Genomic DNA, 26,030 nt, shown 5'->3' with positions numbered 1-26,030 from the left:
GACACTGAAGTGATTTGCTGTTTTTGTCTCTTTTGAGGAAGATTTATTCACTTGTTTGCCAATGAACCACACAGACACATTTTGATCAGATTTTTTAAATGTGATGTGACTTTTCCTTCTGTTTTAAAGATGTGGGTGTGGATTTAACTAGGCTAGGAAAATAGGAATAAACTCATTTGTTTCCTGCTAGCTGAATATCACATGCATAATCAAACTTTTTGCTCTAATCCTCTCTTTTCTTTATTCATAGTTGATCTAGACAAGTACATGGAAAATATCCAAAGTTGTGTTCATCCTAAAGCACTGAAAACTGCATCTCTGTATCCATCCTACGTAGAATATAGATTCGCGATTCACGCTTCAAAGTACCGATCTGAATCAAATGATTCACGATTCACGCTCCAAGATCCTGATATGAATCAAATGATTTGCATTCCGCACTCTAAAAGTTCCGTTCTGAATCAAATGATTCTCAAAACCTCTCTCTGAAGCACCAAACTGAATAAAAAGATTCGGGATTCATGCTTCAAAGTATCTGAATCAAATGATTCGCGATCAGTGCTCGGAAGTTCCGATCTGAATTAAATGATTCGCGATCAGTGCTCCGAAGTTCCGATCTGAATCAAATGATTCGCGATTCATCAGTGCTCCGAAGTTCTGATCTGACACTAATGATTCACGATTCAGTCTCCAAAATCGTGATCTGAATCAAATGATTTGCATTGCGCACTCTAAAAGTTCCGTTCTGAACCAAATGATTCTCAAAACCACTCTCTGAAGCACCAAACTGAATAAAAAGATTCAGGATTCATCTGAATCAAATGATTCGCGATTCACGCTCCGAAGTTCTGATCTGAATCAAATGATTCGCGATTCACGCTCCGAAGTTCTGATCTGAATCAAATGCTTTGTGGACCATAATTTCAAATCGGGACATCGGAGTGTGGATCATCATTCAATTTACAAATCATTGAATTCGCAAAATTATTTGCAAACCCGCTCCAAAATCCTGATCTGAATCAAATGATTTGCATTGCGCACTCTAAAAATTCCGTTCTGAACCAAATGATTCTCAGAATCACTCTCTGAAGCACCAAACTGAATAAAAAGATTCAGGATTCATGCTTCAAAGTATCGATCTGAATCAAATGATTCGCGATCAGTGCTCGACAGTTCTGGTCTGAATCAAATGATTCGCAATCTGCACTCCGAAGTTCTGGTCTGAATCAAATGATTTGCAATTCACGCTCCGAAGTCCTAAATCAAATGATTCACAAACCATAATTTCAAACCAGGACATCGTAGCACATATTGCAAATCATTCTATTTGCAAAATGATTTTAAAAATCTGCTTTGAAGTTCCGATCTGAATCAAATGATTCTCGAAACCGCTTTCCGAAGTCCCAAACTGAATCAAAAGATTCACAGTTCATGCTTCGAGGTCCCGATCACAATCAAATGATTCGCCATCAGCACTCTGAAGTTCTGATCTGGATCAAATGATTTGCGATTCACGCTCCAAAGTCCCAATCTGAATCAAATGCTTTGCGAACCATCATTTCAAATCAGGACATCGGAGTACGGATCATTATTCGATTTGCTGATCATTGAATTTGCAAAATGATTCGCGAACCCACTCTGCTCTGAAGTCCCAATCTGAATCAAATGATTTGCAAATAGCACTCAGAAGTTTTGATCTGAATCAAATGATTTCAAATCGGTACATCGGAGCGCGGATCACCATTCAATTCAGGAATCATTGAATTCGCAATATGTGTTGATTCAATTCGCAAAAGTGTCAAATCAGAATCAAATGATTCGCAAAACGCAATCATTCTGATCTAAATTAAATGATTCTCAAACCTGCTCCTAAGTCCTGATCTGAATCAAATGATTCTCAAACCTGTTTAATTGATTAGTGATTCACGCTCTGAAGTCCTGGTTGTTCAAAAAGTTTAATCTGGATCAGAATGATCTGGATTTGGAAATCCCATGTTTTGCTATCCAGGATCAGGTAACCCATCTTACTTTAGTGCTGGTTTTTCAAAGCAAAATTGGATTGGATCACCCTAATACAGATACACACTTTTTTTTAGATTTCCAAATCTGGATCACTAGTGCTTTTGCATTCTACTTTCTTTTTTACAGTTAAAAAGAATCTGATGCACTGAATTTTAAAAAAATGTCAGCTAAGTGTAAATTGCAACTGGTTGCAAATAGCTATAGATTCTATTTACACTGTGTTAAAGTGGCAATTATCTGCAACTCAGTATTGTAGTACATTATAAAAGTGTAAATGATCATTTAATTCAAATTATTAAATGGATCCCACTTTATTGCGACAACATAAGCCCTCCCTACACCTACTCTAACTCTACCCTATACTTTATTTTTTTAACTTTTGGATTATTATTTTTATTTTTTCAACATCATATGAGATTTGAAAGGAGGGGACACAGAATAAACCGAGAGACCGAGCCTGATACGAATAAAGTCATTACTCATTTGAGTTCCTAAGAATGAGGAAATGATTTCACAATATGATTTAATAGAATTGAATTAACTTCTGGTGTTACAAAATTTACATTGTAAGTGGTTAATGTTACATTTGTCTTGTATGTAGTGGCTGTGATGACGTGTGTATGTGTGTGCATGAATGTTTTTTTAGAAGTGCTGTGATTTGTAAAATCGGACAATATGTCAGAAGTTCGAGGTTGTTCCTCATTTTGAGTTTGAGTGTTCTTTGGCGTTTTCCTGGGTTATTTATAATCATTCTGCTTTTTGAAGTTTTTGTATCGAGTCTTCAGTCTTCATAAGGAGACGTACACTTCTGTAAACATCATTCAAAGTAAATATCAAACCGTTTTAATTTATAATACTGAGTAAATCTGCCATGAATCTCAGATTTTCACTCATGGTGTTATTTCAGCTGTATCTGAAAGGTAAGACTATATTCAGTCAGTCATTCATTTGTTGGTCTTTATTGTGTTGTTTGTAAACCTCTAGTGCTACAAAACTAATTCGACTAAATGTAATTTAATTTAAATTAATTTTCTGTAGGTAAATTTTCACCTTTTTGACACACTTTCTGAATTGTGTTTCAGGTTTAAATGTTCAGACTGACACTGTGAGTGTTCAGACTGAATCAGTTTGTGCTCCTGCAGGATCAACTTTGTTTCTGGGGTCTGAATGTTTTCTTTCTAGATGGATGTTTCAGTCATGGATACTCAGAACAAATAATAAAGAAACTATAGTAGATCCCAGTAAGGACTCCAGATACAGATATATTAAAGATTTATTTAATTGGTGTTACCTAAAAATTGATCGTGTAAAAGAGACAGACGCTGGCACATATTACATGAGCTTCATGTACAGAGAAGGAAACGCCCAAATTGGTCTAGCAGAATTCACTGTACATGTGACAGGTAAATATTACTCAATTGTTTATTTTCACTTGATTTGAATCTTCCATTACCATTCCAGAGAGAGAGCACCTGATATACAGACAATTGTGTGTTTCATTAGATCTTCAGGTGTCTGTGGACTCTGATCATGTGACTGAAGGTCAAAACGTCACACTGACCTGTAAGACCAGCTGCCCTCAGAAACAAACCTTCATCTGGTTCAAGAACAAGGTTCCTTTGAATGTCCGCTATTCCAGCGATCAGCTGCATGTTTCTGCGGTGAGTCGTGAGGATTCAGACCGATACTCGTGCGCACTGGAACACTTTCACAGTGTCACTCGTGAGTAAAACTTGACAAAAACATTTGATCTGGGTGTTACTGTGAAGAATAAAAAATAACACAAGGTAATTACAGTGTATCTCACAATTCTGACAAAAAGTTGAAATTATGACTTACGTCATATATATTTAGAATGTCCCATTTATCATTAGACCACTAACCCATGACCAATGTGTTTATAAATGTTCATTAAGTCAGTTTGGCTTTTTGTCATAGTTTCGAATTTTTAAGTCATAATTTCAACTTTTATCTCGTAAGTATGATTTAAGTTAGTCATAACTTTGACATTTTATCTCATAATTATGACTTTTAAAGTCATATTTTCGATTTAGTAAGTCATAATTTTGACTTTTAATCTCCTAATTTTGACTTTTATCTCATAATTTCAACTTCTATCTCATAATTATGACTTAAGTTAGTCATAATTTTGACATTTTATCTCATAATTATGACTTTTAAAGTCATATTTTCGATTTAGTAAGTCATAATTTCAACTTTTTATTTCATAATTTCGACTTTTATATATAGCTATTATAATTTAAGGTATTCATAATTTTGACTTTTTAAGTCATAATTTCGATTTAGTAAATCATAATTTTGACTTTTTATCTCATAATTTCGACTTTTATCTCGTAATTACAACTGAAGCTATTCATAATTTTGACTATTTATATAATAATTTTGACTGTTTAGGTCATAATTTCAACTTTCATCTCATAATTATAACTTTATTAAGTTATTCATAATAAAGATATTCATAATTTCGACTTTTTATCTCATAATTCCAACTTTTTAAGTCATAATTTCAATTTATCTCATAATCATGACTTAAGTTAGTCATAATTTTGACATTTTGTCTTATAATTATATAACTTTGACTTTTTATCTCATATTTTTGGCTTTTTAGGTTATAATTTCAACTTTTATCTCATAATTTTGTTTTAGTAAGTCATAATTTCGACTTTTATCTCGGAATTATGACTGAAGTTAGTCATAATTTTGACATTTTATCTCATCATTTCGACTATTTAAGTAATATTTTCTACTTATCTTGTATATATGACTTAAGTTAGTCATAGTTTTGACATTTTATCTCATAATTATGAGTTTTAAAGTCATAATTTCGATTTTGTAAGTCAGAATTTTGACTTTTATCTCATAATTTCGACTTTTATCTCGTAATTATAATTTAAGCTATTCATAATTTTGACATTTTATCTCATAATTTTGATTTATTAAGTCATAATTTTGACTTTTTATCTCGTAATTATGACTTACAATAAATAAATATCACCCAATTCTGATTTTATAAATTCTTACTTTTCCCCGCAATTGTGAGTTTATATCTCAAAATTCAGTGAAAGAAAAAGTAAGAATTGTGAGGTTATATCACGACACAGGTCTCCATAAAAATCTGTGAATCTGAGTGCTTATTTTTGTTTCCAGATGTGGCGTATGAAAGCGCTGGAATCATAACGCTGTCGTCGCTCCTGATTATTGTCATGCTGCTGGTTTGTGCAGCTCTGTGGATGATGTGAGTCTGTGAACAGAAAACTGTTTAAAATATTCTGTGTAAGGCAATGGCCTTTTTGCCTGAAATATTACTTCTTATATTTGTATTTTAGTTTGACTTTTATGTGCATTCATGTATTTGTATTTTTTTTATTTACTTTTTTATTCCTTCTTCTAGGTTTGTTTATTAATGTGCATTGCCCTTGTAAACAAAATAAACTAAACTAACGTGATTGTACCTTCGTAACTGTGCTAATGTCATGTTTGTGTTTTCTTTTTCTACCTAAACAAAAGGAAAAAATACCAAAAGCTCAAAAGACCTGAAGGAAAAGAGCAAAGCAAACAGGTAAACTTAAAAAAAAATAATAATAACGACGTGTAAAACTAGTTTCAAACAAACAAACTCTTGATTTGTCATTTCTTCAGGATGAAAATGTGTATGCAAATGACACAATACTGCCTGTGACCTTTGACCTGGAGGAGAAAGGAAAGTCAGTTCACCAGGAGGAGGAAGTTCAGTACTCTCATGTTCATTTCTGCAAATTCACAAATGCCCAGTTTACTGCAACTTCTGCACAGGAAGCTGATGTTCAGTACGCTCAGATCACAGTGCAATGTCAGAACAACAGCGGTAAATGCTGACATGATGAGTAATATCAACATTTTAACCCTGCTTTAAGCCAGAGTTATGAAGTACTAGTCTGAAAAATTGAATTTTGTTAAATGGAAGAGCCTTTAGACAAATCTAAAAAACAAATGTGTTTTTTGTTGAGCATCATTTCTGATACATAAGGTTTTATGGCTCATATAGTCTGATATAGTGCAAATATAAAGGAAAAAATAGCTAAATTTTATTCAGAGACTCAAACTGAGCAAAAATATTCAATTTGGTGCAGATGCTGATATTTGATGTTTGATATTTTAAAGAAGTCTTTTCTGCTCACTAAGCCTGCATTTATTTGATCCAAAATACAGCAAAAGCTGTACAAATGTTAAATATTTTTACTATTTAAAATAACTGCTTTTTGTTTGAATATATTTTAAAATGTAATTTATTCCTGTGATTTCAAAGCTGAATTTTTAGCATCATTATTTCAGTCACATGATCCTTCAGAAATCATTCTAATATTCTGATTTGCTGCTCAAAAAACATTTATTATTATTATTATTACATTGAAAACAGCTGAGTAGAATTTTTTCAGGTTTCTTTGATAAAAAGAAAGTTCAGAAAAACAGCATTTATATGAAATAGAAATCATTTGTAACATTGTAAATGTCTTTATCATCACTTTTGAAATTAAAGCTAAAATTGATTACATGAAAATAATAAATGTTAAAATAAATAAATAAAATAAATGCTAAATAATAGTATTCATTTCTATATTTTTTTTTACCCCAAAAAATAAATAAAAAATAAAAAATTATACTGACTTCAAGGTTTTGAAAGGTATAGTGTATAATGTTACAAAAGCTTTTTATTTCAGATAAATGCTAGTCTTTAGCTCTTTCTATTCATCAAAGAATCCTGAAAAATGTACTCAGCTGTTTTAAATATTCATAATAATAATTAAAAAAATTATTGAGCAGCAAATCAGCATATTAGAATGATTTCTGAAGGATCATGTGACACTGAAGACTGGACTAATGATGCTGAAAATTCAGCTTTGATCACAGAAATAAATTACTTTTTAAAATATATTCAAATAAAAAACAGTTATTTTAAATAGTAAAAATATTTCAACATTTTACAGCTTTTGCCGTACTTTGGATCAAATAAATGCAGGCTTGGTGAACAGAAGAGACTTCTTTAAAAAGCATTAAAAATCTTACTGTTCAAAAACTTTTGACTGTAATGCACATCAGTGAGATCTTTATAGCAGTACAGCAGATACATACAAAAATTATCTAAATATCACTGACTGTATATCACCAATAATATGAAATTATCCAAATAATCCTTTATCTGCTTTATAGGGTTAATAGATGCTATTTGACAACTGTCATGCATTGCTTTTTCACTCTCATACCGTATACAGTTCTCATATAATGCAATAGGTTTAACTTCTATGATCGCTATAGTTTCTCTATCAAACTGCTGAAACTATGAGTTTATGTGCATGATGTGCATCTCTCTGGATTCCCTCTTTGCTGACGTCAGCCGCCTTTTGTGACAGTTACCACGGCAACCACTAGGCTCCCCTAGAGATATATGTAGTGATGAATTCAGCTCTGATTTTGCCTTTTGCATTTGCTGTACTGTACATACTGTATATCTGTAGCTCTTACCATGTTAAATGTCTTTCCAGCATTGCTGGCGAAAAATGTATTGAATGCCTTTTTGACAAAAATAAATTCTGTACTTTCAGAATAATGTTTTAACATTCATTTTTCAGATATTTCTTGACTGTTTTAGAAGAATTTCAGTGCACGATTGTAAATGTGCCTGTGTTTGAGACAGCAAAAGCAGGGTATCCTCTCCATATTAACACGTCTATTTATAGCCACCGCTGCATCTTTTTTTAGATCACATGCTGTTGATGTTCTGCTGTTTCTGGCGACCTGGTGTTTGTCTTCCCTTCACAGGCGTCGTGATTTTTCTAAAACATGTAGTGTTAGGAGATATTTGACGTTTATGCGAATCTGATTTTGATCATATCAATATGAGCGCAGCCGTGACCCCATCTGGCCGAAATCCTGAAGCCTTTTAAAGAGGGTAAAGCCCTGAAAGACCCCATACCATCTCTGACAGAGTACAGATCACTTTCAACTCGCTGCATCGATTCTACACCCACTGCTCACTTTCATTGATGCCATTAAATATTCAACATTTCCATGTGCGAGTGCATTATCATACATTTTGAAACTTGAGTTTTTGTTTACTGAATTGCTCTCATTAAACACAATATACAATATAATAATGTGCACAGTTTATGTTCTGTCTATGCAATGCATTTGTGTTCTTGTGTGCATGTGCAAAAATAGTGTATATACTGTAGTACTACAGCTGCATGATTAATCAAAATAAAACCAAAATCACAATATGGTTCCATTAATAATAATAATAAAAAAGCTATGATTTAATTGCATGTTTCACAATGAAGCATGGCAACGTGTTCATTTATATGCATTAGAGGGTTTATATGCCTACATTTTTCTATCAAAATAACATTTTGATGATTTAACTTTGAAAACGAAGAAATTAAGACAGGTAATATTAGTATGGTAATTTAATAGGTTTAATGTAAAATAAAAATACAATTCTATTATTAATAAATTTGTTTTTCTTAAATACTTTTTTTTTATTTTACACTGAAATATTACAACTAATATTTATTTTGTTTTGTATTTTAATTTAATATTAAATTATTTATTTAATATTTAATTAATATTATCTTGTAGCCTATTGATATAACGACAAAATGTTGTCCAATTTGTGTAGCCCCTGTCTAATAATAATATTTCTTGTTTTGTTTTTATTTAGTAATTCTTATTTATTATTATTATAATTATTATTTATAGCCATATTAATATAATCACAACATTTTGGTCAAATTGTGCAGCCTTAGTCTAATATTAATATTTCTTAATCTATTTTAATTTCTTAGTTTCAATATTTTGATGTAATTATAATTATATATTTTTTATTATTATTAATATTATTTTATAGCCATACTGATATAATGAAAATATTTTGCCCAATTTGTGCAGCCCCTGTCCAATAGTAATATTTCTTGTTTTGTTTTTATTTAGTAATTCTTATTTATTTATTATTATTATTTATAGCCATATTAATATAATCACAACATTTTGGTCAAATTGTGCAGCCTTAGTCTAATATTAATATTTTGTAATCTATTTTTATTTCTTAGTTTCAATATTTTCATTTAATATTAATTATAATAATATTTATTATTATTATTAATATTATTTTATAGCCATACTGATATAATGAAAATATTTTGTCCAATTTGTGCAGCCCCTGTCCAATAGTAATATTTCTTGTATTTATTTAGTAATTTTCATATTTGTATTTATTATTATTATTATTATTATTATTAGCCATATTAATATAATCACATTTTGGGCAGATTGTGCAATCTCAGACCAATTTTAATATTTCTTAATATTTTTTTATTTTGTAGTTTCAATATTTTATTTAATAATAATGGTTAATAATAATAATTAAATATTATATTATTATTAATATATTATTGTATAGCCATATTTATATAATTTGTGCATCTCCTGTTCAATAGTAATTCTAAAATTGTTATTTATTATTATTATTTATAGCCATATTAATATAATCACAACATTTTCGGCAGATTGTGCAGTCTCAGACCAATTTTAAAATTTCTTAACCTTTTTTTTATTTCGTAGTTTCAATATTTTATTTAATAATAATAATTATTATTATTATTAATAATAATTACATATTATATTATTATTATATAATTTGTGCATCTCCAGTTCAATAGTAATTCTAAAATTATTTATTATTATTATTATTATTAGCCATATTAATATAATAACAACATTTTTGGGGCAGATTGTGCAGCCTTAGTCCAATATTAATATTTCTTAATCTATCGGTATATTTATCAATCTTTTATTTATTATTATTAATAAATGATTATTGTTGTTGTTATTTTATAGACATAATGACATAATCGCACGATTTTGTACAAATCTGGCATCCCTACAAAAAGGCACAGAAACCCTGGATTTTTTTTTAAATTTCCAATCGCATTTTTTTCTTAAAAAATCCTCAAGTCTTTTCCCAAATCGTGCACTACTGTATATAATAAACATTATTACGACACAATATTGATCTGCCTCTTCATCCACTTCAACACACTACAGAACATATCAATAAAGTCGAAGAAATAATGTCAATGATATTCGACCAACGTATGAATGTTTCCAAGCATTTAAAAGCTAAAACGTAACTTTTACAACGACAAAACAATGTAAGTTTCCCTGTGAGACGCAAACACGTAGCGGATACGTTTCCTGTTTCTCCTACAGGCGCTTTGTTGAGGCAGCGGACGGACTGTACCATTCATCTGTAGGTGAACCCGACCGCGCTAACAACTACAGTTCTAACTCTGTTCGCGCAAAAAACATTCACTTACCACATATTTTATAGTTTTAGTACAGTTAAGTAATGTAAATCGCACTTGTGTTTTTAAACATTGATTTCAGCTTTTTGTAAACAAGCGCCGTTTGTCCGTTCACCCCTCCGCCGCGCCTGTTGCCATGTTCCCGGTTCCCTTATGGGTGTGGTGACGAGATTGCTGGCGAAAATTGACTCTCAGCTCGCGTGAGGGCTGCGTGGCCCTTTAAATGTGTTTAAAATTGACTTCCAATTACCTGTGAGGCTTTAAAATTTATCTGTGAGCTTATAAACATGCCAGGGATCTGAAAGAAGCGGAGTTTGCTCAAACCAGCCTGATCAGGTGAGGGGAAAAAAACAATCGTCCGCCGTGTTTCTCTTTTCTCGTCTATTTCCTGCTTGTAAAAAGCTCGTAAACGCGCCCGCGGGGTGATTTATTTACCCCTCTGAACTTGTTTTTACAATTTTTGGGGTCAGTGATGGGTTAAATCTCGATTTAGAAGCTAATTAGTTAAATTATAATCTGCTAGTTGTGGTTAAAAGTGACGAGGCGACAGGAGGCCCGATAAAAACAAGAGTTCAGTCTGAACTCCAACTGTTGTAACCTGCTAACAAGTGTTTCCTGACACTGGTTAATCGTCTAAACGAGCAATCTGGTTAACTGGATTTTTTGGGGGTGATAAATGAAAGATTATAAATTCAAATCTCAGTTTGGTTGTCATATTGTGTCCTTGATTGACACGCAATCTCAAGTTACTATAGTAAACATGAAGTGTTTTTCAATCAAAGTCTTACTTGGATCAATAAATGTGAATGCATTTTGCAAGTTATTATATTTAGGAGTTATATCTTCCAGCTAAGTTGAATTAAATGTTCACAGGGTTTATTTTTAAATCATATTTAGTGATTGTTTGAGAAGAAGCTGATAGTTTTACTTTCAGTTTACTTTCACTTTTCACTGCTGAAATCTCAGAGTCTGTTTTGATTTACCTTTAAGATTCAATTATTTATACAGACTTCTGATGCAATACTGTTAAATATTGTTGGTTAATTTTAATCTATTTTGAATGGTCTAGCAGGTTTTATATCTGAACTGAATCGTATCAGATTTCAGTATTTATTAGGTCATCTCAGGTGTTTGATTTTTATTGTCAGTTTGTGATTGTAAAATAATTGAGTCTGTTTTCCCAGCAGGCAAATAAGAGGCAATAATGCTTCCTGGAATTGCTTTTCAGTTGTATTTTCTGTTTTTCAACTAAAAATAAAAGCACACAGGTTCTTGTTTAATATCTCAGATACATTTCAGTTTCTCTGACTCGTCTTGAAATGGCTGTTTATGTTTTCAGAGCTGGTTTTAGTATTTTATTTTTGCACAAAAATCCATTTGAGCTAGACGTTCCACGGGCACTAAAATAAATTGGTGTAATACAGGGTTCACAATTTTTTTTATTTATTTTTTTTAGGTTGCACTAAAATATTACTTGACATCAGTAATTTAAACTTAAAATTTATCTTTTTAGGATGCATTTTATTTAGATTTATTTAATTTTAAAATGTAAAAAAAAAAGAAAATTATTTTTCATTTTACTTTTTTTTTATTTTCTGAATGTACTTAATTGTGACTTGCGCCAAAATAAATCTACTTTGTGAAACAGTCTAAAATAGAGTATTTTTAAATGTATTTTTTAGATTATTTTATTGCACTAATTTGTATGGGGCCTAAATTATTCCAGACAGTACTAGTCACAAAATTAACACTTTCAGGAAATATTTTTTGTCTGTAATCACTTTTAAAATCATGATATGGATATTTTTATTGGAAATTCAGTGAAATAGTGTCTTTTTTTAGTCATCTGTTTTTTTTTGAAAAATCATATGACACTGAATAGTGGAGTAATGATGCTGAAAATTCAGCTTTGATAGCAGGAATAAATTACATTTTACAATATTTTCTTTTAGAAAACAGTTAGTTTAAACTGTAATAATATTTCACATTTTTTGTGCTGTATTTTAAATTGTAGTAATATTTTACAATTTTTACTGTGTGATCAAATAAATACAGTCATAGTGAGCAAGAGAATTTTTTTTTCAAAAATAATTTTAAAAACTTAAATATACTAATCTTTTGCCTAGTAAAAAATCTTGAGTGACTTTTGAGTAAATATTCTGTAAATGAGCTAAATGCACATTGAAATACTATAGAAGATGATGCTTAATTTATTGGAAATTCAATGGAAAATGTTTTATTTTTTAAAAAGCATGTGGTAATGGCTTTTTTTTTTTTTTTTTTTTTAAATCATGTGACACTGAATAGTGGAGTAATGATTCAGCTTTGATCACAGGAATAAATTACATTTTACAATAATTTCTCATAGAAAACAGTTAGTTAAAACTGTAATAATATTTCACAATTTTTTGTGCTGTATTTTTGATCAAATAAATGCAGCGAAATAAATACAAAAACACTTTAAAAATCTTAAATATTGTAAACTTCTGTTTACATTCTTAGTGACTTTTGAGTAAATAATCTGTAAATGAGCTAAATGCTTATTGAAATACTATAGAAGATGATGCTGAACTTGTTAATTCTATCCATAGCAAGTTATTTTTATTGGAAATTCAGTAAAATTTCAGAAGAAGATGCTTTGTTTCCTTTTCATGTTGACTTTCGTTTCCAACTTGATAGACACAAAATAAAAGATCATCAAAAGATTATTAGTTTGTAATCATAAATAGCTAATTAAACTAGATGCCCCCCTTAGTATGACAGATGCTGTACTAGTAACCAAAACCATCAATCTAGTGTTTCTAATAATCATATTACTGTAAACTCACAGACTCTGTTTGAGTTAGTAGTGTATTTTGTAACTCTTAACGCATTCATATGGAATCAAAGGTGAGCGAAACATCAGAGACGCGTTGGTCGCCTGATTTGACGGAAAGGTCAGTGAACATATGGGTGGCATTTGGCAGCAGTCGGTGGCGTTTTGAAGAGCCTTTGAGCTCAGCGTCATTTCCCACTGCTCTCAGATCAGTCCGTGCATGTAATTAAAGTTGCTGGAATGGATTTGGCCAAAGGAAGCTGGTGCATTTGTGATTGCATTTTGAGGGATTTCACGATCACATGCATCACTAGTGCAATGTTTGATTGACAGGTGAGCACATGTGATGTAAGAATGATGTCATCGTATGATTGCAGGTCCAGCACATTGTCGTCTCAGGTGCCGGTCAAACAGGAACAATGAGTGAGTTGGAACAGTTGCGACAGGAAGCGGAACAGCTTCGCAACCAGATCCGGGTGAGTGTGATGGTTTGTCAGTGCTTGTGTTTGGACTGACATGCAACAAAAGGAAACATGTGAACTATACACTTCCTGTGCTGTTTATTTTGATTTCAAGTTTTATGTTATGACTAGTATTTGTTGTTGTTTTTCAGGATGCTAGAAAAGCCTGCAGTGACTCCACACTTTCGCAGGTACGAAACAAAAATCAAAATGTTCACGCCGACTCGCGTCATATTTCCTGAATGAAATCCAGTAGTCGTTTCATAATCATTTTGAGTTCAAAAGTTTGAGCTTTTGACATGTGACTGCTTTTATTATTTTACTAAGAGCATTAAAACTAATAATTACATTTATACAACTATGAAAAAAATTAAAATACCACTTGAAAATTCTAAGTTTCTCTGGGTTTTTTTTTTTTTTTGGTTTATGTAAAATGTATTTTTGTTTTATTCTTTAAACTTCTAATGACATTTCTTTAAAATTTTAAATACAAATGTTGACATTTAGAACTTTTTATTTTATTTATTTATTTATTTTCATAAAATGACAATAGTTTTGCCAATGCCATGTTTTCAGACATAATTTTTAGACAAAACAATATTTATGGTTTAACTTCAGAAGAGTTAAAATCAATATCTGGTGGAATAACCCTGAATTTTAATCACAACAAATGAAAACATTTTTGACCAACTGTTATTTTCTGCCCAGAAAATGCTCTAAATTGCAATATTTCCAAATTTGAAATAAAAATATGATCAGACTTTTATAGAATAAAACTAATATTAACATTTTACTCAAACACAAACATAGCAAATCCAAAGAAACTGAGAATTTTCAAGTGGTCTTTTAATATTTGATGCTAAAAATTCAGCTTTGAAATCACAGGAATAAATTACATTTTAAAATGTATTCAAATAGAAAACAATCATTTTAAATAGTAAAAATATTTTAAAAAATATTTGTGTGGGTATATATGGAAAAAAAATGAAATATTATTTGAAAATTCTCAGTTTTTCTGGATTTTTGTGTTCATGCAAAACATATCTTGTTCTATTCTTCTTTTAGACAACAATACTGATGTTTTAACTTCAGAAGAGTTAAAAAAAAATCAATATAACATTCTTATTTTGTGAAAAAATTGTATGCATTTGATATTTGATCATCATCAAATTACATAATATTGGGTCTTACACTCATATTATATCAACCAGTTCATCTACAGACATTCTAGATGATGTCAAAGAATTTTTTCCCCTGCAATTTTAGTGAGTTTGGAGTAAATATTCTTTAAATGAGCCAAACACAGATGAAAAGCTATCGAAGATGTTGCTGAATTTGCTTACTGTACCAATAACGGCTCTACACACTGTTTTAGAAAAGGTCTCTAATGCGAGCTTATGTTGTGTGATCTTTAATCTCTTGCTGTTTTGGGCTCATATGGCAGATGACAGCGAGCCTGGACTCAGTGGGGCGGATACAGATGAGAACGAGACGCACGCTCAGAGGTCATCTCGCCAAAATCTACGCCATGCACTGGGGCAGCGACTCCAGGTGTGTGTTTGATTGGAGGGTCCTTAACCGTCACCATTGGTTTAATATACAAAAAACGCTGCTTTAAACACTCTGGGCTGGTCTCCTTTCAACTGTGTGATTAATATTACATGAAATAACGCTCGGGACCCTGGTGTTCGTTTTCCGTGGAGCTGTAATAAGGCCTTTCCCACCATGTTGCTCAAATCCCATCTGTGTCCCGTATTAATTACATTTCGTTGATTGAAAAATAGACACGCCGCAGTGTGGATTTTTATAATTTCTATGCCTTTTTTTCAGGTTACTTGTCAGTGCCTCCCAAGATGGAAAACTGATCATATGGGATGGTTATACGACCAACAAGGTAATGAGATACTAGATATTAAATCAGGCTTAAAAAGAATAGTTCATGAATTGTTTCTTCATCAGAATTTGAGAAATGTCATTCCATCACTGTCTCACCAATGGATGTGAATGGGTGCCGTCAGAATGAGAGTCCAGACAGCTGATAAAAACAACACCGTAATCCACAAGCAATCCAAACCACTCCAGTCCATCAGTTAACACCTTGACAAGACAAAAGCTTAAAATCCATCGTTAAAATGTTTTTAACTAAAATACGAGTCCATAATCCATCTTAACGCTTCCTCCAGTGATAAAATGGTCTGGTCTGAATCAGGAGAGAAATCTGCACAGATCAATCACCGTTTACAAGCCAAAACAGCTCTAAACAAATGTGTGGTTGCATTTTAGAGACAACAGGAGATGGACTTTTTCAGTGGAGGAACATATATAAAGTCCTTATTTTTGTTTTCTTTCTGCACAAAAAGTAAACAAACCACAGATGTCACAAGAACTATTTTAATGATATCCGAAGTCGGTGCAAAACTGCAATAGACGCAAATTTGCGGCAAGCGTCATGAGTGATGCGAATTGGGCAAACACGCAATATTCACCTTAATGGCATCTTCACTTAATAAAGTCACACTTTTTTTCTTTGCGTGCAAAAGTTATACTCGTAGCTTTAGAAAATTTAAGGTTGAAGTACAGATGTCACAAGGACTATTTTAATGATGTCCTATGTTTTTGTTTTCTTTGCGCACAAAGTCAATGCAAAACCGCAAATAGATGTAAATTGGGCAATGCATTTGCCACAAACGTGATGCTCGCCTCTGTGGCGTCTTCACATAATAAAGTCGTTATTTTTGTTTTCTTTGCACACAAAAGGTATACTCGTAACTTCATAAAATTAAGAACTACAGATGTAACATTGACTATTTTAATGATGTCCAAAGTCAATGCAAAACCGCAAATAGACACGATTTTGTGGCAAGCGACGCAAATGACGCTAGTTGGACAGTGCATTTGCCGCAAACACGGTATTCACCTCCCGTCGCTTCTTGGAATATTATTTTTGTTTTCGTTGCACACAAAGTATACTCGTATATTCATAAAATTAAGATTGAACTACAGTTGTAACAAAGATTATTTTAACAATGTCCAAAGTCAGTGCAAAACTGCAAATAGATGCGACTTTGCGGCAAGCGATGCATTTGCCGCAAACTCATGATATTCGCCTCAATCGCGTCTTTACATAATGAAGTCGTTATTTTTGCTTTCTTTGCACACAAAAGGTTTACTTGTAGCTTCATAAAATTAAGGTTGAACCACAGGTGTCACGAGAACTATTTTAACGATATCTGTCCAAAGTCAATGCAAAACCGCAAATAGATGCGAATTTGCGGCAAACAACGCAAATTGGGAGATGCATTTGCCGCAAACACACGATATTCACCTCCGTCATGTCTTCACATAATAAATTAGTTATTTTTATTTTCTTGGGACTGGAGTGGTGTGGATTATTGTGAAGTTTTTATTGGCTGTTTGGACTCTCATTCTGACGGCACCCATTCACATCCATTGTTGAGACTGTGATGGAATGACACATTTTGCCAAATCTGATGGACAAACAAACTCATCTACATCTTGGATGGCCTGAAGGTGATTACATTTTTAGCAAATTCATTTTTGGATAACCTGTTCAGTTTTTGGTTACCACTTTTTACACCGTCACCCCATCTTGCTATTAGTTGTTTTCTTTAATCTTCAGTTTTAGCTTGTTTGACGGATGCTGTATGTTTTTACCTCTGTCTGGTAGATGCACGCTATTCCCCTGCGCTCCTCCTGGGTCATGACCTGTGCCTACGCCCCGTCGGGAAACTACGTGGCCTGCGGAGGCCTGGACAACATCTGCTCCACCTACAGCCTTAAAACCCGTGAGGGCAATGTCAGGGTCAACCGAGAGCTGGCTGGACACACAGGTAGAGTCACACTTATTTACTACTTCAGTAATGTTACCTAGTACTTCATTAAAAGCAGGGATTCCCAAACTTTTGTTTGTCAGCCGAATCATTGCGACCCAAAATATTTAATGAGATTAAGTTAATTTTTCAATAATATAACAACATAAAGTAAAGAAATAAATAGTGTTGTATTTGTACTGTTTTTATTGCAGTTGCTGCTGGGCAACAATTAATCACGATTAACCGCATCCAAAATTTTATGTACACAATATGCGTGTTTGTATTGTGTATATATAAATACACACACACGCATGTGTATATACTTAAGAAAAATTTTATGTTTATGTGTTAAATGTATTTAAATGCAAAGTAAATTAGTATGTCTTTTTATATGCATAATAAATATACACAATACACACACGTTATATACACAAACTTTTTTTTTTGGATGCGATTAATCATTGCCCAGCACTAATATTACTGTTGATGTTAAAAAATAATAATAATAATAATAATAATAATAATAATAATAATAATAATAATATCAACTGCCTGTAAAAAGTAGATAAAAATAGATTTTAAAAATTCTATCGATCTATGAAAATTCAGTTTTGCATCCAAAAAATAAATTACATTATAAAATATATTTAAATAGAATAGTTATTTTAACTTGTAATAATTTTTTACAATATTAAAGACTTTTCTGTATTTTTAAATAAATGCATACTTTGAAGAGGCTTTTCAAAAAAAAAAAAATGAAATTAATTATTGCAAACTTTCGACTGATAATTATTATTTTATAATTCTATATTTTATATGTAAATATATGCATTTAAATGTGACATTATGATTTAATTAATTAAATATTATTACCTTAGCTAACTCAGAAGCCTCAGTTTGGGAAACCCTGCTTTTAAACAATTCTTTCTGTATGGCGTTTCATACAAATACATAATTAATTAAATATTTTGTAATTGTAATTAATTAATTTTTTATGAATGATTTTGTAGGCTATCTGTCTTGCTGTCGTTTTCTTGATGACAATCAGATCATCACCAGCTCTGGTGACACCACATGGTGAGTTAATATTGCCTACAAAAATAATTATGAAACTAATTATTGTCTAGTATTAGTATGTCAAGGGATATGTGGTGTAATTTATTTGGCATGTACATATTTTGTTAATTTTTCCACATTTATGCATTTGACAGACACTTCTGCATTTATACTTCTGCAAACATCTGCATTGTTTTATTTTTTTTATTTTTCTATTGTGTATTTTATCATTAATTATTATTATTTTTTTAAATTTAAAGTGAGTATGCATTGCATTGCATTTAAGGTATATATTTTATTAGCTCATGCATTCCCTGGGATTCGAACCCATGACCTTGACGTTGCTATCTGCATGCTCTACTGACATTACAGGAATTATTGCAATGTTAACTGCATCACAAGTAGTGTTTCATGTTGTCTTTGAATTAAAAGGTTTTTTATTGAAATAAGTTACTCCTGTGTCTCTTTTGTTGCAGTGCATTGTGGGACATTGAGACGGGCCAGCAGACCACCAGTTTCACAGGACACACGGGCGACGTCATGAGTCTGTCGGTCAGTCCCGACTCAAAGACGTTCGTGTCGGGAGCCTGCGACGCCTCTGCCAAACTGTGGGACATCAGAGACGGGATGTGCAGGCAGTCCTTCACCGGCCATGTCTCGGATATAAATGCCGTCTGCGTAAGTATTTTGATCGACTTTTAAAATCCAGCTTGAGTTCTGGAAGCTATTTGAAATTGGCGGCTGTATTGAGTTGGGCCGTTTGCTTTCGCAGTTCTTCCCGAATGGAAATGCCTTCACGACGGGTTCAGACGACGCCACCTGCAGGCTGTTTGACCTCCGCGCGGATCAGGAGCTCATGATGTATTCTCACGACAACATCATCTGCGGTATCACCTCCGTGGCCTTCTCCAAGAGTGGACGCCTCCTGCTGGCCGGATACGACGACTTCAACTGCAACGTCTGGGACACTTTAAAAGGCGAACGTGCAGGTGAGAGCAAAATATTTTTTCACTGCCCTTCAGTGTGCTGTAAATGTAAGTGTGTTTTATGAATGTATAAAAATGTGTTTTATAGGGGGAGGGTTTTTGGATATTTTATTTTTTTTATTTTTTATTTTTTATTTTTTTCCTCCTGTATTGTTTATTTTATTTTTGATTTGTTTATATAGTTTGCTTTATTTATTAATTTTATTTTTTTTATATTGTGTGCCTTTATTTTATTTATAATTTTATTACCTTATTAGTTTTAATGATTTTTAACATTTGAGTATTTTATTTTTCTTATTTAATATTTGTATTTACTTATTTGTTTTTATATGGTTTGCCTTTAATTTTATTTATAGTTTGAATACCTTATTACTTTTTTTTTTTTTTTTTTGATTTTTAATTTTTTTATTTTAAGTATTTCTTTTTATTTTATTTAGATATTTTATATTTATGTATTTTTATATTTTCTTTCAATTATTTATAATTTGATTTTCGTATTACTTCTCTTTTTAATGATTCTTAAACATGTTTCATTTCATTTTTTTAATTTGTATTAACTGAATTTAGTTTATTTCGTATTTAATTTGTGTTTGTTTGCAAACAGTCTGTATTTATTATTTAATTAAATTTGATTTATTATTTTTTTTTTAAATATTGTTTTAATTTTATTTATAGTGTGATTACCTTATTACTTATTTTTAATGATTTTTAATTTTTTTTATTTTATTGGGTATTTTATTTATTATTCATAATTTTATTATTATTATTTTTTTTGTTTTTGTGTATTGTTTGCTTTTAATTTTATTATTTATAATTTGATTACCTTTTTTTAATGATTTTTTTTTTTAAATATTAGTTTTATTAATTAAATTGTATTATTGTTTTTGTTAATCTGTTTAGTAATTTACTTGTATTTGTTTGCATAGTTTTATTTACAATATTTTATTTTTGTTTTATTTTTTATTAATTTTATATATATTTATTTTCCTTTATTTTCATTTATTGGTATAAATTTGTGTTTGTTTGCTTATTTTTGATTATTATTATATAACTTTTTTTACTTTTTACTACTGTTGTTTATTTTATTTTATTTTTTACATTTATTTGTATTTTTGTTTTAATTTTATTTATTTATTTACTTTTTGCTTTTGCTCCGCATTATGGTAATCTATATCGGCCTCTCTCTTTCTCTAGGCGTCCTGGCCGGTCATGACAACAGGGTGAGCTGTTTAGGAGTAACTGATGACGGGATGGCTGTAGCCACGGGATCATGGGACAGTTTCCTTCGGATCTGGAACTGAGAGCGGTATTGAAATCTCCAGCTCCCATTTCCTCGTTCCCATTTCTACGTCTTTCCACAGCAGCAGTTCCTCTGTATTCCAGTTATTACACATGATTTTCAGTATGTAGTTCAATCCCGTGGAGAAGCCAATCATCACTGCCGGCCACAGGAATTATAGGAAGAGATTATTAAAGTGTCATTGTGTAATATGTAAATATACATGTATATGAATATAGATATGGTATATATGTACAGCATTATGTGTATGTATATACCATATAGTATATACATACATAGTGTTCATGTATATATTTTTCTAGTTGATCATTGGCCCATGACATTTTTATTAATCTTTCACTTTTTTGTATTTTATGTTTTCGTTTGTTGTACATAGAAAACAACGCTAAACTAGATGGAACATTGCAAGCAGTCTGTATTACAAAAAGTTTGTGAATTAACTGAGGTTTTCGTGTATTTCGTGCAGATTATCTTTGGAATTTTTTTTTTTTTTTTTAGACGCCACTAAATCAATCATCATTTATTGGTGCTTGAAGGTGTTTGGAAAGAAGGCACTGAATTTTCTCGCAGCCTTGAGATTGAATGTTTAATTCGAAGCATTTTGACGCCTTGTTTTTAGAGGTCTTGCTTTTGATTGATAACGAAATTCATAATTGATCTGCCCTTGAACTTTAGCCTTAAATACTAGTGATCACAATAAAACTAATCCAAGTAAATAAATTCTTATTCTTGGTGCTTACGAAAAAATCTGTGCATTGAATGAATTCATAACACTTGCTTTTTCTATTTTAAATCCGAAATGGCCACAATCCCTCCTCTTAAATTTAAAATGTCACAGTGTTACAAAGATGGAACTTATTGAAAACAGTATGTATACTTTTTTTGGTGTTCATTAAGAGTCATTGGATGCTGATACCATCTCCGTTTCAGCATATAAATGTTTGCAAACAGGTGGAAATGAAGAACACTACCTGGTCGGGACGATTAGTCACTCTATTTGGCTTTATTTTATTTCTGTGAATCAAAAATCAGATCAGAGCGATGAAGCCATTGACTCATTTTCACCATATTTAAGTGCCATCGGTTCTGACAGTATGCCTGCGTTTGTTGCGGTTGCCAGATTGGTGCTGGTTTGAGTTGCGTGTCAGTAACCTGCTTAACAAACCTGATTAAAACATGACATTTGTGCCATTGTTAACACCTCATATAACTGTGAAAACCATTTAAAATCTTTCTTTTACTTTACCTTTTGATATAAAAGGGAATCGGAAAGCAGCTTGAAATTATTTTGAGGTATTAAAACGTGTTTTTCTTTTCTGTAATAAGTCCTTTTACAGTATGAAGATGCTTTTTAGCACAATTTAAAAACCCTGCTCCAGAATGGAATTGATTTTAGGTTTATATGTTTGAGTTTTATGATGATTAACTGTGAAAAGGGATGTCTTTGGTAATAACGTCTCATTTGAGAGTTCAGTTTAAACAGGAATTTTGCTGGTATTACTAGTATTGGTTAGGATTCGAGTCAGATTTCTATTGTTGGTACTGTAGGGATTGCAAGATTGCCAATCAGTGATTCTTTTTGTGGTTGTTTTATTATGATCATGTTGAAGATTTGAGTGGTTGGATCTGGATTAGCTGAAATCGGCAGTTTAATTTATAGCTGCCGTATGCTGAAATGCTGACGTAGACTTTCAGAGCTTTAATGAAAAACCATGGATGGCTTTTTCAAATGTGTTTAGTGTTTTTTTTTTTTTTTTTAAAAAACCTTATTTCCAAACCACTCAAACTTGGCAACAAAAGAGCATTTTAGTATTACAGTACATGTTAGAAGTACCCCGATGTTTTAAGTATTCATAATATACTTTTGGCTCGATTTGTATGCTTCACAGTCTTTTTGGTTTTTTTTGTTTTTCTTTTGAGCCAATAAAACCAGGAGTGTGGTGCCTTGTGTACTTTCACAGTGCCATATTTTCAGATAATCATTTTTAATAACATTTTGTTTCTCAACTTTTTTGGTATTTGTAAAGTAACATGGTGATAACGCTGCCATACACTGATATTGTAACCAATAAAAAGACTTTTAACCATATCTTAACGTGTTCCGTTTGATTTGTCTCAAACTTTGTATTTAAACGTGGATGTTTTGAGCTGTATATCTAGAGAACCTTATATTACTTGATCTTGCAGATGTTCAACTAAAAACAAAAGACTGATCAAATCATTTATCAGTTATAATTGGTTTTTGCACATTGTTTTTACTTAAAAGTAAACTTTACTGTGTGAGTCAAGAAGGCGAGACGAAATGCATCCACTTCCGTCCACGACGATCCAAACCTCTTCCAGTTTTTCTTGTTTGCAAATAACCTACAGCTTAATATTATGTTGTCATTTAAGTTGGCTTGAGAAAGTCAACTTACTGATCTACTATTTAAGATTATTCTTCTTCTTCTTCTGAGCCAAATTTCGGTATCTGTCTCCTCCTAGAGCTTTCAAGCTAGAACCACCAAACTTGGTCCAGATCTTCAGACTGGTCTGACTCGGTGTGCTGTATCTTTTCTAACTGATCCGGCTTACGGTTTTCCTAAACTAGACTATCAAAAACACCAAAAATCCCATAGACTTACATTGACGGAATGTTCAAATGAGCCAACACTCCCAGAATCCCTTGAGGCTCAATCAAGCTTCACTTCTATGTGCTATTTCTAATCCATTTACACTCATTTAAGCTTCACTCTAATATTTCTAATATTTCTCATCTGTCTAGCTAAGTCATGCTAGTAATTTGCTAATCATGCTAGTAACATGCTAATCATGTTAGAAATATTCTAGCAACGTGCTAGTAACATGCTAATCATGCTAACAACATGCTAATTATGTTAGAAACATGTTAACAAAATGCTAGTAACATGCTAATCATGTTAAAAACATGCTAACAACATGCTAATCAGCTTGCAGCATGCTAGTAACTTGCTAATCATGTTAGCAACATGCTAGTAACATGCTAATCATGCTAGCAAAATGCTAGTAACATGCTAATCATGATAGAAAAATGTTAACAACGTGCTAGTAACTTGGTAATCATGCTAGCAACATGCTAGTTACATGCTAATCATACTAGAAACATGCTAACAACATGCTAGTAAACGTGCTAATCATGCTAGCAACGTGCTAGTTACATGCTAATCATATTAGAAAGATGGTAACAACATATTAGTAACTAGCTAATCATGTTAGAAACATGCTAACAACATGCTAGTAACATGCTAATCATGCTAACATCATGCTAATAACTTGTTAATCATGCCAGAAACATGTTAGCAACTTGTTAATCATGTCAGAAACATGCTAGAGACATGCTAATCATGCTAGAAACATGCTAGCAACTTTGCTAATCATGCTAGAAACATGTTAACAACAAGCTAGTAACATGTTAGCCATGTTAGAAACATGCTAGTAACATGCTTATCATGTGCGAAACATGCTATCAACAAGCTAATCAGGCTAACAACATTCTAGTAACTTGCAAATTATGATGCTAATCATGCTAACAACATTGTAATCAGCCTATAAAAATACAAGCAATAAGCTAATCATGCTAAAACATGTTAACAACATGTTAAATCATGTAAGCAATGTGTTAAATCATGCTAGCTACTTCCATACTATTACAGCTGCTTCAAACTTTCAGGCTAGGCTTTCTCAAGACAACTTAAAGTTTGTTCTCAAACTTTACTCATCTAGTTATAATGTGTTACTTTTAAAATCGACGGCATAAATCACTTATACCATATTCGCGAAAAATAACCTCAGAAATTCGCGCCACTTTCCCTCAGAATACCGGCGCGCCGGCGGGCGCTTGACAAAAAAGCGCGCCAACGCCCGCGCAAACGTCAACTGACAGACTTTTGACGGAAGGTTTATACGTGCGTAAGACTGTCCTGCGATCTTATAAAAATGAATCGAAAAACGACTAGTCTTGACAGCCACCTTAAAGAAAAGTCTTCAAACATGTGAAAGTGACACATTTTGGATTCAGAAAGGTGAGACGGTTGTTGCGTCACTCTTAATAACCTGTAGAATTTCTTTCCTGGGACTAAACATCTGAAATTTTGACAGGGTTCGTACAGATACTGTAAAATGAAATTCCAGAACTTACTTTTCAAGCACTACTTTTTTATTTTCAATGACTTCAGTCAGAGATTTACAATGTTTTCTCTTTAAAACTCTAAAAAAAGAAATAGATGAATAAAAATATACTAATAAAGCAAAACGGCAAAAATAAAGTGAAGCACATGTGAAGTATTACTACTGAAGTATTACAAAGTATAGGCCTGCTACAATTTTACTATAGTAAAACCACGGTTAATTTTCTTAAGGGATTTGTATTTGTGTGCATTTTTCAAAATCCAACTGTCAAAACTCCCAGAATCCCTTGAGACTCAGTCAAACTTCCCTTCTATGTACTGTATTTCTAATCCATTCAAACTCATTCATCTATCTGTCTATGGCTAGCAACCAGAATCATGCTAGTAACTTGCTAATCATGCTAGAAACATGCTAGCAACATGCTAACAACTTGCTAATCATGCTAGTAACTGACCATTACTTATCTATCTATCTGACAGACTGCATTCAAACTTTAAAACTTCAAAATATTTCAGACTGAAAACCATCCAAACTTACTGCATTCAAACTTTAAAACTTCAAAATATTTCAGACTGAAAACCATCCAAACTTAAAACTTTTTAAAACATTTTAAACTTCTCAAACTTTTTAAACTTTTCAAACTTTTTTAATCTTTCTGGTCTGGCTTTCTCAAGCCAACTTAAAGTTTGTCTTGACGAACTTTTTTATCTAGTTTAAACTGTTTTTTGCTAATGAATCGCTTGAACTGAATGATCGAAGTCACGAGTTTGAATCAATCGGAGCGGTTCCAGTGTAAATGACTCAATTGATTCGGTTTATCTGTTTCTCTTTTCGCGCCTTCAGCTGTGTTTACATTACATTGTACTACTACTGGCTTAGCTCACTAGTTTCACGACATTAATATAAGCGAAAAAAATGTTTTTTTAATAGGCTTCCGTAATAAATAATATTTTTTAAGGGTTTTCGAGGCCTTAAATTTCAAAAAGTCAAATTCACAAGTACTTTAAGCACCTTGTACAAACTCTGATTTTGAGTTTAACACAGTAATACAACA

The 26,030-nt window shown here is 31.9% G+C and overlaps 2 protein-coding genes across 2 annotated transcripts; both read left to right on the top strand.

Moving 5' to 3' along the window:
* Positions 1-2,632: 2,632 nt before the first annotated feature.
* Positions 2,633-6,212, top strand: LOC127173257 (uncharacterized). Its single transcript, XM_051123011.1, has 6 exons — positions 2,633-2,942; positions 3,105-3,425; positions 3,526-3,744; positions 5,191-5,278; positions 5,551-5,602; positions 5,683-6,212. The coding sequence occupies exons 1-6, from the start codon at positions 2,894-2,896 to the stop codon at positions 5,896-5,898; spliced, it is 945 nt and encodes a 314-aa protein (XP_050978968.1). The 5' UTR covers positions 2,633-2,893; the 3' UTR covers positions 5,899-6,212.
* Positions 6,213-10,523: 4,311 nt separating this feature from the next.
* Positions 10,524-22,919, top strand: gnb4b (guanine nucleotide binding protein (G protein), beta polypeptide 4b). The gene is made up of 10 exons (XM_051122735.1): positions 10,524-10,715; positions 13,572-13,670; positions 13,808-13,846; positions 15,100-15,206; positions 15,486-15,549; positions 17,344-17,506; positions 18,499-18,565; positions 19,021-19,222; positions 19,317-19,533; positions 20,725-22,919. Exons 2-10 carry the CDS (start codon positions 13,614-13,616, stop codon positions 20,829-20,831), a joined length of 1,023 nt encoding a protein of 340 aa, XP_050978692.1. The 5' UTR covers positions 10,524-10,715; positions 13,572-13,613; the 3' UTR covers positions 20,832-22,919.
* The last annotated feature ends 3,111 nt before the right edge of the window (positions 22,920-26,030 follow it).

This window comes from Labeo rohita, chromosome 11 (assembly GCF_022985175.1).
Source record: "Labeo rohita strain BAU-BD-2019 chromosome 11, IGBB_LRoh.1.0, whole genome shotgun sequence".
In the NCBI taxonomy this organism is placed as follows: Eukaryota; Metazoa; Chordata; class Actinopteri; order Cypriniformes; family Cyprinidae; genus Labeo; species Labeo rohita.
This window is presented reverse-complemented; position numbering and strand designations above follow the sequence as displayed.

What these genes read in the sequence shown, in the direction of transcription:
- LOC127173257 (XM_051123011.1), top strand. Translation starts at nt 2,894, where the DNA reads ATGAATCTCAGATTTTCACTCATGGTGTTATTTCAGCTGTATCTGAAA. An exon ending in ATTTCAGCTGTATCTGAAAG is followed by an intron (nt 2,943 to 3,104) that starts GTAAGACTATAT and finishes ATTGTGTTTCAG; the next exon opens with GTTTAAATGTTCAGACTGAC. An exon ending in ATTCACTGTACATGTGACAG is followed by an intron (nt 3,426 to 3,525) that starts GTAAATATTACT and finishes GTGTTTCATTAG; the next exon opens with ATCTTCAGGTGTCTGTGGAC.
- gnb4b (XM_051122735.1), top strand. Translation starts at nt 13,614, where the DNA reads ATGAGTGAGTTGGAACAGTTGCGACAGGAAGCGGAACAGCTTCGCAAC. An exon ending in AGCTCTGGTGACACCACATG is followed by an intron (nt 18,566 to 19,020) that starts GTGAGTTAATAT and finishes CTTTTGTTGCAG; the next exon opens with TGCATTGTGGGACATTGAGA. An exon ending in TTTAAAAGGCGAACGTGCAG is followed by an intron (nt 19,534 to 20,724) that starts GTGAGAGCAAAA and finishes CTCTTTCTCTAG; the next exon opens with GCGTCCTGGCCGGTCATGAC.